Here is a 14256-nt window from a genome sequence, read left to right as displayed (position 1 = left end):
TGCAAAATATAGCCTCTTATGAAATGGAAATGATTTGCTTCAAAGATGGAACTGAGCTGTTACAGAATCAAAGGGCGAGATGCAATCTTGAGAAATTACTAGACAGAGTCTACCTGCATTCAGGTGTGACCAGGTACAGATTAGCTTAGTAAGTTAACAAGGCTAGCACCACTAATGTCTGGCCATGGCTTTTCAAAGTCTGCAGTGTGGAAACTTACCTTTTCAACAGCAAATGTTCTTATTACATATTCTGCCAGTAGTTCTGTTTCTATTAAGGTAACTTTAATGTCTTTATATATCTCTGTGTCGTCTGGCCAGTATTTGCAGCATTTGACCTTTAGAAAACACAAAGGAAATAAAGGGTTTAGAGTTTGTTTTTTAGATCCCCAAATGATGGGTCACGGTATGATTTACAGGATAAAATTTGCATGAAAACCAGAAGTTAAGCTGTACACTACAGAGCAATGTTTATTTTCTTAGATCATGTATGCTTTTCTTCTCTCCCCAGAAGAAGACAAAATGTGAGTTATAAAAGGAGTAAAGCCTAGGAAAATGGTCTAAAGTTAACAGATCGTATTTATACTGCAAATATCCCAGTTACAGTAACCATTCATTTCCTGTTTATCTCAACCTAGGGAATGGCCTGGAAAAATAAACTATAAAAGGTAGTTTGCAATATGTCAGCTCTGAATTTTAAATTCCTTCCAGTTTCAGGAATCGATTGAACATTTTTGAGAAGGAGTGAGCAGGAAATCAAAGCCAACAGTAAGATCAGACATTTTTTTTTCTGAAAAAGGAAGTAGCTATGTGGTTTTCCCAATTTAGAATTACAGATTCATTTTAAGCTGAGTAAAGTCAATACACAAACCTTGGCAACATTTGAACACAGTCTTTCCATATTACTGAAAGCCTCTAATCGGAGGATTTTTCCGGTGGAAGAAATTTGTTAGACTTGACTCCTCCTAGTAAATTTTTTTTGGTCCTGTAGCTCTTGCAGTCTTTAGCAAAAGCTTGGGATGAGGGAAGAGCAGGAGGAGTGAGCAGGAAATCAAAGCCAACAGTGAGATTAGAATTTTTTTTTTCTGAAAAAGGAAGTAACTATGTGATTTTCCCAACTTAGAATTACAGTCATGGAGGTGTCCTCGGGGCTCTGTCTGAGCCTCTGTGGCTCTGTCTTGAATTCCTGGCAGCTTCATCCACTCCTGTCACCCCTTCTCCAGGATTAACTTCTGTGCCTCTGGCCCTATTCTCCAAGTGCCGAATTCGGTTTCTAACTTCTTTTGTGGGCATCTCTCTGGGAGGTCCTGCCAGCACCTCCAAGGCAATATGCCTAAAAGAGAATTCTTTGTCCCCCATCAACTACACTCCTGATGCTACAATTTCCCCAGTTACCCAGGCACAAAATCATGATTCCGTCTCCAAGACCCAACCAACTGCTAAGTGTAAGACATTTTTGAAATATCTCTCTAATATGTTTTCCAACTTTTTATTCCCTTTGCCATAATCTTGTATCTGGCAACTTCCTGCATGAACATTCTATTCATACCAGCACCAGAAAAAACCTGCCAAAGGGTAAGGCCAGTGGCATTTACTTGCTCTGCTCAATAAACTTCTATTTCCAATAGAAACTGCATGTAACAGAAATTACACGTGGGCCCAGCATGTAAGGATCTTTTTTATTTGGCCACAACTACTGGGTTTATCCTTAGCTTTTACTACTCTCCTTTCCATCCACTATGTTCAGAGACAAGTAATTTGCATGATCCCCAAACAGATCTCGTGATCCAGATTCCTACTCATGCCATTCCTTCTGTTTAGAATGTTCTCCTCACACCCATACACTCCCAGCTGAAAATTTTATCCTTTCGTCAAAGAATATCTCAAATGCCACACCCCTTCAAAGTCTAGACGGGAGTCTCTCTCTTTTTGATCCTCCGATGAAATGTGCATGTTTTGCTAGAATGCTTGATACCTGCCTAGTACATGCCACCATGTAAAGGCATGTTGTTGCTTATTTCTGTAAACCCTGCAATATCTCCTATTGTGTCCCATAGACACTGAATGTCAATAGATATGTGTAGAACTGAATTTTATGGAGACAATGATAGGGTCAGTGCAGGAAGGAAAATCCCAGATTGGGAAAGTTTACAAAAAAAGAAATATGGTCTGAGGTGACCTTTCCCAGAATGCCAAGCACCTTGGTACTCTAATGCTTCCAGTGTGGTACCGGCTGGCTGTTATCTTAGCTGCTTCCTTATAAAACTTCCTGGCAGCCGATTCAGTGAGGTTTTAGATAAGCCCTACTACCTTTACTTGGCAAGATGTAGGCCAGACACATCAGGAGTTGCAGATATAGTGCAGCATAAGACAAAGATGGTCTCTTCCTTCAATAAATGTTTAGTTCCCATTTTTAGCCCCTCCCCCCCCAAATGGGAACATAATCTGTGACTTTAGAAAGTATAAATACTTATACATATTATGGTTTACATTATGGATCTAAAATATTCCAGTATAAGAGAGAGCTACAGCCAGGAGATCCAGAGGTTGCCAAAGGACCAGCCACGCCCCTATGGGCCAGGTGAACCACGGAAAGAAACCTGGACTGCTCCAAACACCTGGTCAGATGCTAACTAGGCGCTGCCGGTTGCTCTATAACAGTGGTTCTCAACCTTGGCTGCACATTAGAATCACCTGGGAATCTCTTTAAAATCCTAATTTCTGGGCCTCATCTTCTGGAAATTCTGTTTCTTTGTTATGGGGTGGGGCTACAACATTAGTAACAAAGAAACAGAATTTCTAGAGGATGAGGCCCAGAAATCAGGATTTTAAAGAGATTCCCAGGTGATTCTAATGAGCAGCCAAGGTTGAGAACCACTGCTCTATAATGAGCAGTAATTAGGAGAAAGGGAGCCTTGGGGTTGCTTCCTTCCAGAACGTGTTTGTGGACAGAGCCGTCTCCTGTGCAGAGCACCTGTGCAGGCGGACCCAGAAGAGGCGGATGAGCCATTTCCAACCCCGCCCTCTCCCTCTCATCTCCTGTAACATCCTGAAATGGTTCGCCACATCTGTTTTTAGCCTACTACAACCTTTCTAAATTGGGTTCCTTTTAGTATCTTTTTAACTGCTTGGATTTGTGTCAAGTTATAATTTTGCTTTTTAAAAAGAAAAGAAAAAGAGGAGGAGGAGGAGGGGGAGGGATGTATGCTTCTTTCTGGATGCAGACTTCCCATGCCTGGCTGTGAAGACCATGCAGAGGTGTGAAGACCAGTGGCTCTGTGGCACCTGTAGGAGCAGAACCAGACACTCCTCTCCTCAGATGGTGGCCAGGCTTGACTGCCTTCTGCAGCCCAGTGTTACCTGCACAATGTCCAGGAGTGGCTGTGCCTCCCACACATCCTAATCCTAAGGCAACAGCCTTCAGCCCCTAAAGGGAGGCTCTGATCAGGTTCAGTAGCTGGATGCCCCGGAGCTGGGTCCATTGGGCCATCCGTCAGGCACCTGCTACCGAGCCTGCTGTGTGCCTCACAGCAGAAGGCTGCAGGGTAGCAGGAGGTGGTCCCTGCCTCCAAAGGCGGGGTGGGGGGGCATTGTTGGCTTTAAAGTGCACAAACATGAAACAGCACAGAAAGCAGAGTAACTGCAGGATTTCTAGCTGCCTGAAAAAGTTCTCCAAGGTGGGTCATGTTAAACGGCAGCCCAGATGACTCCCAGGTGAAGTCAGATGACCCCTGGCAGGCTGGAGCTGGAGCTCCCCAGGCCGGCAGCACATGACCGTGACCTTCAGGCATCCCGACTGGCTAGAGCTGTGGTTGTCAGGCTTCAGCAGGCAGCAGAATGCCCTGCAGGGCTTGTTACCACACCCCAGTGCCCACTCTAGGAGCTTGGGTTTGGCAGGTCTGAGGATGTGGGGCACCAGGTTAGCATTTCAACCCAGCTGCCAGGTGATGCCGCTGGTCTGCGAACCACACTCTGAGTAGCAAGGATTTAGACAACACAACGGGACTGCAGAGTCTGGTCCTCCCTAAGGCTGCTGTGAGCTCGGGTAAGTTACTTAAGTCTGCTTACGGTTCTTCTTCTGTAAAGAGGGGGTGATTTTCGTTTTTACCTCAAAGTGATCTATGATTGAGTCAGGGATTACCAAATTTGTCTGCACATAGAATCACGTGGGAGTGGGTGGGAGTGTATTAAATTCCAAAGCCCAGGATACACGCTAGGCCAATCTATACTAATAAAAGGGTAATATGCTAATTAGACTGGAGGTCTTCTGGACAACCATCTGATGTCCTTCCCGACAAAGCCGAGCCCGGGCGAAGCCGCCTGCTGGAGTCCTGGGCATCAGCACCTGTGGTTGGCTGTGGCCTGGGAGATGGAGAAGCTGCCCACCCCACGTTCCCAGGCTCCAGCACCTATGGCTGTGGCCTGGGTGAAGCCACCTGCCCACCATCCCCTGTGGCTGCAGCAGGCCCGGGTGAAGCCAGCTCGGGTCCTGGGTGCCTATGGCTGACCAGAGGGAGGGAACCCAGACCCCGGGTGCCTGTGGCCGGCTGGAGGAGGGAATCCTGGGTCCAGGGTGTGGGGCTGAGGCAGAGGTGGTTAGGGGCAATCAAGCCAGCAGGGGAACAGTTAGGGATGATCAGGCTGGCAGCCAGAAGCAGTTAGGGGCAATCAGGCAGGCAGGCGAGCAGTTAGGAGCCAGCGGTTCTAGATTGTGAGAGGGGTGTCTGACTGCTGGTTATCCCCCAAGGGGTCCCAGATTGAAGAGGGTGCAGGCTGTGCTGAGGGACAGCCCCCCCCCCCCCCGTGCACAAATTTTGTGCACCGGGCCCAATGGTTAAATCATACTTTCTGGGGTGAGACAGAGGTGTCCATAGTTTCTTGTAGCTCCTCAGGCGACTCCCAAGAACAGACAGATGAGTTTGGGAACCACTGGATTAAGTGATATGATGCAGTTAAAACATCTGCCCCAGTGTAAGTGCTCACACAATGGAAATTCTTATTTTTATTAAACGATAACTTTGTGATCGGGACTCTAGGTGGCCACAGAACTTCAGAGGGCTAGGGGCCACTAAGGGGGTGGAGATGTGCAGCAGGGTTTTCTGGAGAAGGAAGAGGTTAACTGAGCATTGTGAACTGTGCATGGTTTATGGGGGTGAGGGTGGGGGGGACCACAGGTGAAAACAAAACAAAGGGAAACACCACCATTTCCTCTAAATCTCTTTCCTACAAACCTTATTCCAGGGACTGAGAAGACTGGGGAGAGTGGCCAGAAGGTCTGTTCTCCCATTAGGGCGGTTTGATGAGCATCCATCAGAAATTAGGAAGTGCTGTTTGCGATTTGTGGGGAGGAAATTCATATCAAATGAAGCTGTGAGGCATCACAGAGACAGTTTCCAAACACTCGTTTTCAAGGTCATTACAACTGCCACACATAAGCCTTTCACGCTTGGATTTTGCCATTTGGAGTCACTGCATTTGCACAACCGGGGCCTCATTTAGTGGCTCAGGGAGCCAAGTGATTGGTGTGAGAGAGGAGAGCCGGTTCTGGCCAGGACTGCTCACCACCTCCTTCATTCCTTCCATTTCCCCGTGTCCTCAAATGAAGAAACAAAAGACAGGCCCATGGAGGGAGAGTGACTTGTCTCAGGGAATAAGCTAGACGGTGTGGAAGGCGAGGCTGCAGAGCCAGGGGTGGCTCCGAGCACAGGGCATTTTGGGAGGATGGCACTCAAGGCGAATCATCCTTTCTTCAATCTTGCCAGGTCTGGCCGGGTCTGGCTTCAGGAACAGATGCTAAGTAAGAAGCCTGAAAATGACCGTAGCTTCCCTGCCTTTTTGGGGTGAGAGACAGTATGTGGGGTGGGGGAGAGAAGAGTAGAAGCACAGTGAAACCATCACTCATTTTTTGTCACTGATCACAAATTGCTGTTTCTGCTGGTGTCTCCCCCGCCACCCATCACCAACTCCACCAGTTGCAGGGAGGAGCCTGGGGCAGAACGTGAAGGTCTGTTTATGTGCAGGAGTCCAAGGACTAAGAAACCCATGATTAAGAAGGATTAAGGAACTGAATGTTAGCTCTTCAGTTGGGGCCACCATAGTGTGATCTAATAAACATTACTTACTCTAAAGGGGTAGAAGGGAGAGGGAGGAAAAGAAAGGCACTGTTAGGAGTTTTGATTCCTAAAGGGGTTTTCAACAGTCTGTCTGTCTCTCTCTCTCTCTCTCTCTCTCTCTCTCTCTCTCTCTCTCTCCCCCCCTCACCCACTTCTGTCTGTCTGTCTCTCTCTTCTAAAAAGAGTCATCCAGAAGGAGTGGCCACAGTTCTATTAATAGTTGTGTTTGGGGCCAGCTGAGCACAGCTTTGATGGAGATACTGGATAGCAAGAGCAAAGAGGCTGCTTGCTACTAAGTAAAGTTACCAAAGAACCCCAGCCAAGAGCAGCTGCCAGTGAGGTTTCCAAGAGAACAGATTTATTGTATCCAAATTCTTTTTTTTTTTTTTACAGAGTTCTCACAGCAATAAAAACATTTCCTCATTTAAATATCCTGAAAACACCCTAACTGGTTTGGCTCAGTGGATAGAGCATCGGCCTGCGGACTGAAAGGTCCCAGGTTCGATTCCGGTCAAGGGCATGTACCTTGGTTGCGGGCACACCCCCAGTAGGAGGTGTGCAGGAGGCAGCAGATCGATGTTTCTCTCTCATCGATGTTTCTAACTCTCTATCCCTCTCCCTTCCTCTCTGTAAAAAAATCAATAAAATATATTTAAAAAAATAAAATAAATAAATATCCTGAAAAGATAGACTGCTTTGGTCTCTGTGCAATGAAGATGGAAGTGCATTTGCTCTATTTTTTGTTGTTACTGCTAATTTGTGAGTTATACCCTTTAGCCTCAGTTTTCATACCCTGTATAGTAAAAGGGTAATATGCAAATTGACCCTAACAGCAGAACGACCGGGACGACTGGTCACTATGATGCGCACTGACCACCAGGGAGCAGATGCTCAATGCAGGAGCTGCCCCCTGGTGGTCAATGCGCTTCCACAGGGGGAGCACCGCTCAGCCAGAAGCCGGCTCATGGCTGGCCAGCGCAGCAGTGGTAGCGGGAGCCTCTCCAGCCTCCCAGTCAGTTGGACATCCCCCAGGGGTCCCAGACTACGAGAAGGCGCAGACCGGGCTGAGTGACAACCCCCACCTGAGTGCACAAATTTTCGTGCACCAGGCCTCTAGTATATAATATGGGTAATAGCACTGATTTCTTAGGGAGGTTGTAGAGATTAAATGAGATAAGATGTATAAAGACTTTGTGTAAGGACCTGGCTTATAATAGGTTTCCCAGCTCCTCCCTTCCAAACCTGTTTCATTTGGCCCTGGGGTCTCCCTTGGGCACCATCCTTAAAGCCTATTTCAAAACTGGCACAAAATCAAGAGCTTCTTCTGAAGGTCTGGGTAGCTTGAATTTGGGAAAATGCCGTAGAGCCTGAGTAAATCAGCTTCACACCACCAGGCTCCTGCTCCTGCCTGAAGTTCCTCCCACATGGTTTCTGATTTTCTACCTGGTCTTCCAATTGCATCTATTGATTAGTATTATTAATTGATGGACATATAATACGTACTGTACCTACAATATATTATACAATATTTATAATAAACACAAGGTTTATTTCATATCGATAATATTTGTTTTCATCACCTGTAAAGAAACATGGCCTGACGCCTCTTGTGGAATTTAAACATCATGGTACAGACCACTCAAGAAGTTAATCTTGTTACTTTTCTCTTTCCTACCCAGCAAGGTCAGAGAGCATCGGCACTTCGAGGAAACATTTATCCAGGCAGCTTGTTCCCCACCTCAGTCAATAGATTTGGCTTTGACTTTTAGCCATTCCTCAAACTTAAGTCCTCTTGCCAAAGGAGATTGCCAACCACCGAGGACAATAAAATGTGTGTCACGTATCCTAAAGATTATTCTGGAAGAAGAGTTTCAGAAATCTTTTGCGCAATGACAGCATTATTAGTATACGTAGATATACATTTGCTGAGGTACATCAGAGGCACTTAAGTGCTAAGGGTTCAGTTTCTATCTCATGGCAGACAGTCTGAAGCTAAAAGATGTAAACCCCATATTGGTTTTGAAATATCTATTTCCCCTTTACTTTTCACATTCCTTCTGTGGACACTTCTCCACTACACGTCATAGGTCTCCTTTAGCTTTTCCCTGGCAGACTCTGCTTCTTTTTAGTAAGTTCCAGCAGGTAACCCAGTGACATCCTTGGTCGTTAACTCATCTTGTTACTATATTCACTACTGGCTATGTGAGCGGTCCACTTCTGTAATCCAGCAGCACCCCCACAATTTTCCAAGCAGGCTACCCAAACACATATTCCTTGATCCTGAGTTTTACAGGACAAGGAAGCAATCTACTCAACACCTTCCTGTCAGGTGTGAAGGGGGCTCTTGGATTTTTCATCAGAGAAGTATCCAAAGCAGCCCACATTCTCATCGCTAGAAACCCTGTCCCAGAGAAATGGGGCAGCAGCTTAAGCCATAAGATGTGGTCCTACACTGGTCTTCAACATATGGCGGAGACTTCCAGAGAAAACATTCTGAGGCAGGGAATTCTGTTTGCCTGTTAGCCTAGCTAGCCAATTAAATTCTTCTTTACTTAAATTCCTTAATTAGTGAAATTGAAGTAGAGATACTGATGTCGTGCCACTTGGCTAATCTGAAAAGAGTTGTATATAGACTATAAAACTACTCACTGGCTCTCTGGCTCTCTTCTCCTGGGAAGCACCCAGCATTTTCTCACATATTTACTTAGCCAGATAGTCTCAAGCCTTCAGGGAGAGGCAGAACAAGGCCAAGGAAGATGAATTTAGCAGATTTGGAAAGTAGAGAAGGAAAAACAGATTCCACTCAAGATGATACATTATTTACTGTTTTCCAACAAATTATTCAAGGATAAGATATCCTTGGCATACCTATAGTGTGCCAAGTGAGGGAAATACCCAAATTTTCAAGAGCTCATGTGAGCAGAACAAAGGCCATACCATATTGCACCCAATTGCACCTCCAAGAAACTACAGATGTACGCTGCCCGAGTTGGTCCCAATGTGACTGGGACTATGCTTTAAACACTCTCAGGCTATGGCACATGTGTCCCAGGTGCACCTGTCCATCTGCTACACATGTGGGCCCCCTACCCTCTTACGCGCTTTATAGACACTAGGGCAGGTGACCACCTACATGCACCCCAAAGACAATGCAGATAAAGTTAGAGGTGTCAGAGTGAGACAGCCGAGGATCCAAGCCCAGGCCAGTAAAACAGCAAATACACAGGAAGTCCAGACAGAGATGAACATGAGGATTTTTCCAGGGCCAGGCAACTGCGGCAAAGCAGCAAGAGTGTCTGTGAGGCCAAGCAGCAGGCCTTGCCAATGGTGACCATGAAGCGGGTGCTCCCACACTGTCATCTCCATGGGCTCAGCTAGAGACTACTGCAGAGCTGGCCTGCATGCAGCTCACAGCTCCCTAGGAGCCTGGAGAGCGTGTTCTGAGAAACACGTGTTATTCAGACCTGCAAATCTGCTTTGATGCTGCAATACCCCACCACTATGGCACGATTAGAGATGGCTGATACAAAAGTGACAGATGACTTACAGCACACAAAGAATGGTCTCTGAAGCCTATTTTATAATTCATCAATACTTGGGTAAAAAAATGACATCTTTTTAAGGAATTGCCAGGAACTTAATGCATAAGGGTTAACTAGGTGGGCTAACTATAAAGAGATTTCTGTCATATCAAGCAAAGCTGTAGTAATTTCACCCACACCCATAATGACCATGTTGTATATACACGTGTGACTTTAGATTCCAGTCTGTTCACCCAATGAATCAGAAATCAAGGGAAGGAGAGTGGTCAACAGGCATTTCCCTTGTACGAAGTAAGTTATTTCCATTAGCTTATGTGCTCTTTTGTAATTATTCTTCCAACTCTTCAGAAACATTCACTGAACACTTTCTAATACTTTCTATGTGTCCAGCCTTCTGGGACTCACAGATGAAATAACCTAGCCTTGACTCACAGAGGCCTCTGGTCCGGGAGGGGAGGGCAAAATGGTTCCCAAAGGTGTTTTGTTCCTTCTTGTCTGCAACTGTAAGTCCTGCCTCTATATTTGGGTTGTAAATGTCTTGAATGCAGGGATCCGCTCTCTGTTTTTCCGGCCCTCACCGATAGGAGGTCGAGAGGTCACCTGATAACTAGCTAACTAGTGTCACGTGTACCAGGAGAGCCACAGAAAAATGAACAGACTCCAAGGGGTTAATTCTCTAACACTGACAACAGCAGTGACACTGGAGGTGTGAGGAAAAGCTATGAGACTGATGCTGTCTTCCCCCAGGAAATTCATTAACTCACTGTGACAACCCATGCGGAATTCAGAAAAGAAGGAGACAATGGTCTGCACTCAGAACAAATAGCACTTTGCTGTTCCCAACAAGGAAAGAGCATTTCTAAATGCGCAAGGATGTGTGAGCAAGGGAGCTCGAGTGTGTGTGTGCGTGTGTGTGTGTGTGTGTGTGTGTGTGATGCACACATGTGGTAAGAACCTTTTATCAGGTACAGAAAATGTGGAAATTGAAAGGAATGTAGTCTGGTTACCCATGTGAGCAAATGTGAGGCAGCATGTATGTTACACACACACACACACACACACACACACACACACCACATTTATTTGCAGGGACACTGTTAGAACATTTTACAGAAGTTGGGATTAGCATTACAGATACGAAATTTTAAATAAGAAACCCCATTACTTTAAGCTTTAAAATGCAGTATTTAGTAATTAACTTAAAATACTTAAGCCTTCAGTAAGATTGAAGAATGAAGTTATGTGGTTTTCTCTTTGCTTTATTTTGAAAGTATTTGTTTGCCTTTAGTCTCACATTTTTCAAAATCACCACCCAATTTGGTAGTCAATGAAGTGTTTCCTACTGAAATGAATTTGTTTTACAATTGTGTCTGTTTTTGCATGTTCTTCACACCACAGTTTACCTTTCAATTAAATAGATTTGCTATCCAAATTGGATTGATGGACATAAGTGATGATGATGACTCTCTACTGATTTTGGGGTGTGTGTGAAAGAAGTTTCTGTGCACAAGGAGGTCTTCTAGATGCAAAAGCCACACTTGCAGTTACACAGAACACGACGGGTATACAGAGCCATCGTTATTAGATGATTGGGAGAGTTCTCCAAAGAGGCCCTGTTCTCCCCACGGGCCCTCCTGGCAGCGGGCAGGAAGCAGGTGCGGTACTGCTGATCATCGGTTACAGACACAGAAAAGTGCTGGGAAGGTAAGATTGCTCTGTGGTGCCAGCTGATAAACCAGTGAATTGTTATAAGCAATTTTGAGAACTTTGGAAAAGAAGATATTTTCTCAAAATCATAACTTACTGTAGTCAGATTAGCTCATTTTCAAAGGAAGGTCTATAAATTATAGACTGAGCATCTTTTACGGTCCGTATAAATGAAATATAGATAGAACACCGACAGAATTCATCTCGCTGGTACCTAATCACACACTGCAATATTCTGCTCTAGATTTTCTATAAAATGTGTTTAAATAGTGCAGAAGAAATAAAAGTGGACGGCTTCTCGTAAGGAAAGGACATGCATGTCTTTTTACTGACTTATTCCCTTTAGAAAATCCAGACTCCGTGCTTTTTCCCCACAGCTGATATTCAGAGCAGACACAGGGAGTGCCAGGAGGGTCCGGAGGCCATGTGCATTAGACGTGTCTGGGCTGCAGATGTGTCTGTTATTTAAATGGCAACAACAAATAAAAATTCCTCATATAAACATGGAATTTTAGGGTTCATTCAGCCAATTTCCCTTCATTTTGGGGATGTGTAAACTAAGGCTCAGAGGTGAGAGTTCACTTAGAAATGCCCACACTCAGCCTGAGTTGTGGTGACCTGTCCCCCTCAGAGTCAGTTCTGTGAGGACTCTGGCTACTGTTGTCCCAGGACTCCCATCCCCCCTGTCTGGCTGCTATCGACTGAGTCTTGGTTGCATCTTCCCCTATTCTTATCTCTAAGAGAGGAGCAGGCCAGCTCCTGCTCCTGGCTAACCCTTTACCTGTGCTCTTGACGCCTCCATCATATAGCTATTTCCCCAAATCTAAGCCCACAGCACTGCTTTTTCTCAGGAAACAGGTTGTCAGGAGAGGGTGCCATTCCAAGTGTGTTGTTTGTTTGTTTTGGTTACATTGATTTAACTGCTTCCTCACCTGTCTCTGTTCTCCAGGCTCCGAAAGATGTTGTCTCTGATAAGGCTGAACTACAGATTCGCACTCTGCCTCCGTGGAAAATATCCCCTCAGTGGTCCGCCTTCTAAGGTGTTAATCTCTCCCTTTCTCCTGATTCTTTCTGTAGCACATACAATTTTCAAAGGTCTCCCACCTTTAAAATATCCTTTGAGTGTAAATGCTTCTCTGTTTATTTCTTTCTCTTCCTTTCTCAGCTAAGCTTCTGATAAGATTGAACTCAGTCTACTCATTCGTGTTTTCTACTCTTGCCTTGACCCTACCGACTGCTTTCCGTCCCACCATTCAGAGTGAATGCTGGTTGTTAACTGGTCACTCAACGTCCCTTTATCCATTCATCCATCCTAATATGTCCTTGATGTCCTTTTGGGGACTACTTCTTCCCCAAGGGGTAGCTTATCAATTAGGGGCCCTGGAGAGCAAGGGATGAGCTCATGAAGCAATCAGGGGGAGTCAGATGCTCTGTTCTGAACCCTGAACACATTGAGAAAGCCTGGGAATTGTTGGTGTTCATCCTCTCTCCATCAGCACCATGACCAGACTGTCTGGCTGCGAGGTCCGCCCACTCACCGGCCCTCTGGAGTTGGTGCCTTTTCCCTTATCTGTTTGCAAGCCTTATTCTTCACATCAACACTCTGAGCTCCTATTTCTTCTAATAAATTCCCCTTTGCCTTAAATTAGCCTGAGTTGATTTCTGTTGCATACAATCAAAGAACTCGGATACGTCATTCCTCTGAAACTACTCAGGCAAAGATTACCAATGACTTTTTCCATGTAAAATCCAATGACTATTAAGATTAGATTAGATCAGCAACACTAATTAGAACATATGGTTCACCAGCTTAATGCCTTCTATTATAACAAACAGGCACACCACCCACTTCCTGTGTCTACCTTTCCTTACTCCTAGAACGGCATTTCAAACCTCCATTGATAAAGCCTCAACCAGCTTTTCAGCCTCAGAGTTCACTTCCCCCTCAACTCTCCAACACAGCCTCACCAGGCCACTGGCTCTTTCCCCATTTTGCCATTTACTCTCCCTTCTCTGTCCCCCCTACACCCACCCCCTAAGGCAGCGGTTCTTAACCTGTGGATCGCGACCCCTTTGGCGGTCGAATGACTCTTTCACAGGGGTCGCCTAAGACCATCCTGCATATCAGAGATTTACATTACGATTCATAACAGTAGCAACATTACAGTTATGAAGTAGCAACGAAAATAATTTTATGGTTGGGTCACAACATGAGGAACTGTATTTAAAGGGCCAGAAGGTTGAGAACCACTGCCCTAAGGGGTTATTGTCTCATTCTTGCTATTTAAAGTTCTTTCTTTTATTAAGGTCCAGCTCCTCACCACATTCTCCATGAATTCCTCTGAGATTCCCTTTGGCAGAACTGGTTCCTTCACTACAGTTGTCATCATTCTGACCTACATGTGTTACAGTGAACTGTTTAAATGATTACCTAGTACCATATTCTATGTTCTTTGAGCACAAATGAAATATAAATATCTTGGGATTTTTTTTTTTTTAAGATTTAGCCCCTTATCTTGGGATTTCTTAGTGCCAGTGATACAGTAAGTGTATCATTAAATGTTAAAAAGGTATTAGAAAGCCTACTTTGAGTTAATTTGTCAACAAGACAAATCAGGCTCTTAGGTTGATTTTCCAACTTTTTACAGAGGGAAACCAAGACCTTTGAGAAGAGGTAACCTCAAAGGGAGTCATCTCTTCCGGAAGAGCCTGCTGCCATGAAGGGCTCTGTATAGCGCCCCTCTCCTACTGCTGACAGCTGTTAGTGCCTCGTTTATCGGGTGATATGCTGGGGGGAGGTGATGAGAAGTGTGGCAGTACCTGGGTGGGAATTATGGAGGAGGGACAGTTTGAATCAGTTGATGAGAAGTGTGGCAGTACCTGGGTGGGAATTATGG

The 14256-nt window shown here is 45.2% G+C and overlaps 1 protein-coding gene across 1 annotated transcript in view; it reads right to left on the bottom strand.

Annotated features, from left to right (window-relative positions):
• The window catches only part of PTPRM (protein tyrosine phosphatase, receptor type M), a 633774-nt gene that overhangs the window by 30703 nt on the left and 588815 nt on the right, over positions 1–14256 (bottom strand). The window contains 1 exon segment of the mRNA XM_023754237.1: positions 219–335. Within this exon segment, the coding sequence (XP_023610005.1) occupies positions 219–335 (117 nt within the window).

Source organism: Myotis lucifugus, unplaced genomic scaffold (genome assembly GCF_000147115.1).
Source record: "Myotis lucifugus unplaced genomic scaffold, Myoluc2.0 scaffold_58, whole genome shotgun sequence".
NCBI classification, from domain to species: Eukaryota; Metazoa; Chordata; class Mammalia; order Chiroptera; family Vespertilionidae; genus Myotis; species Myotis lucifugus.
The sequence above is the reverse complement of the archived record's forward strand: the minus strand, read 5'-3'. Positions and strand labels throughout refer to the sequence as shown.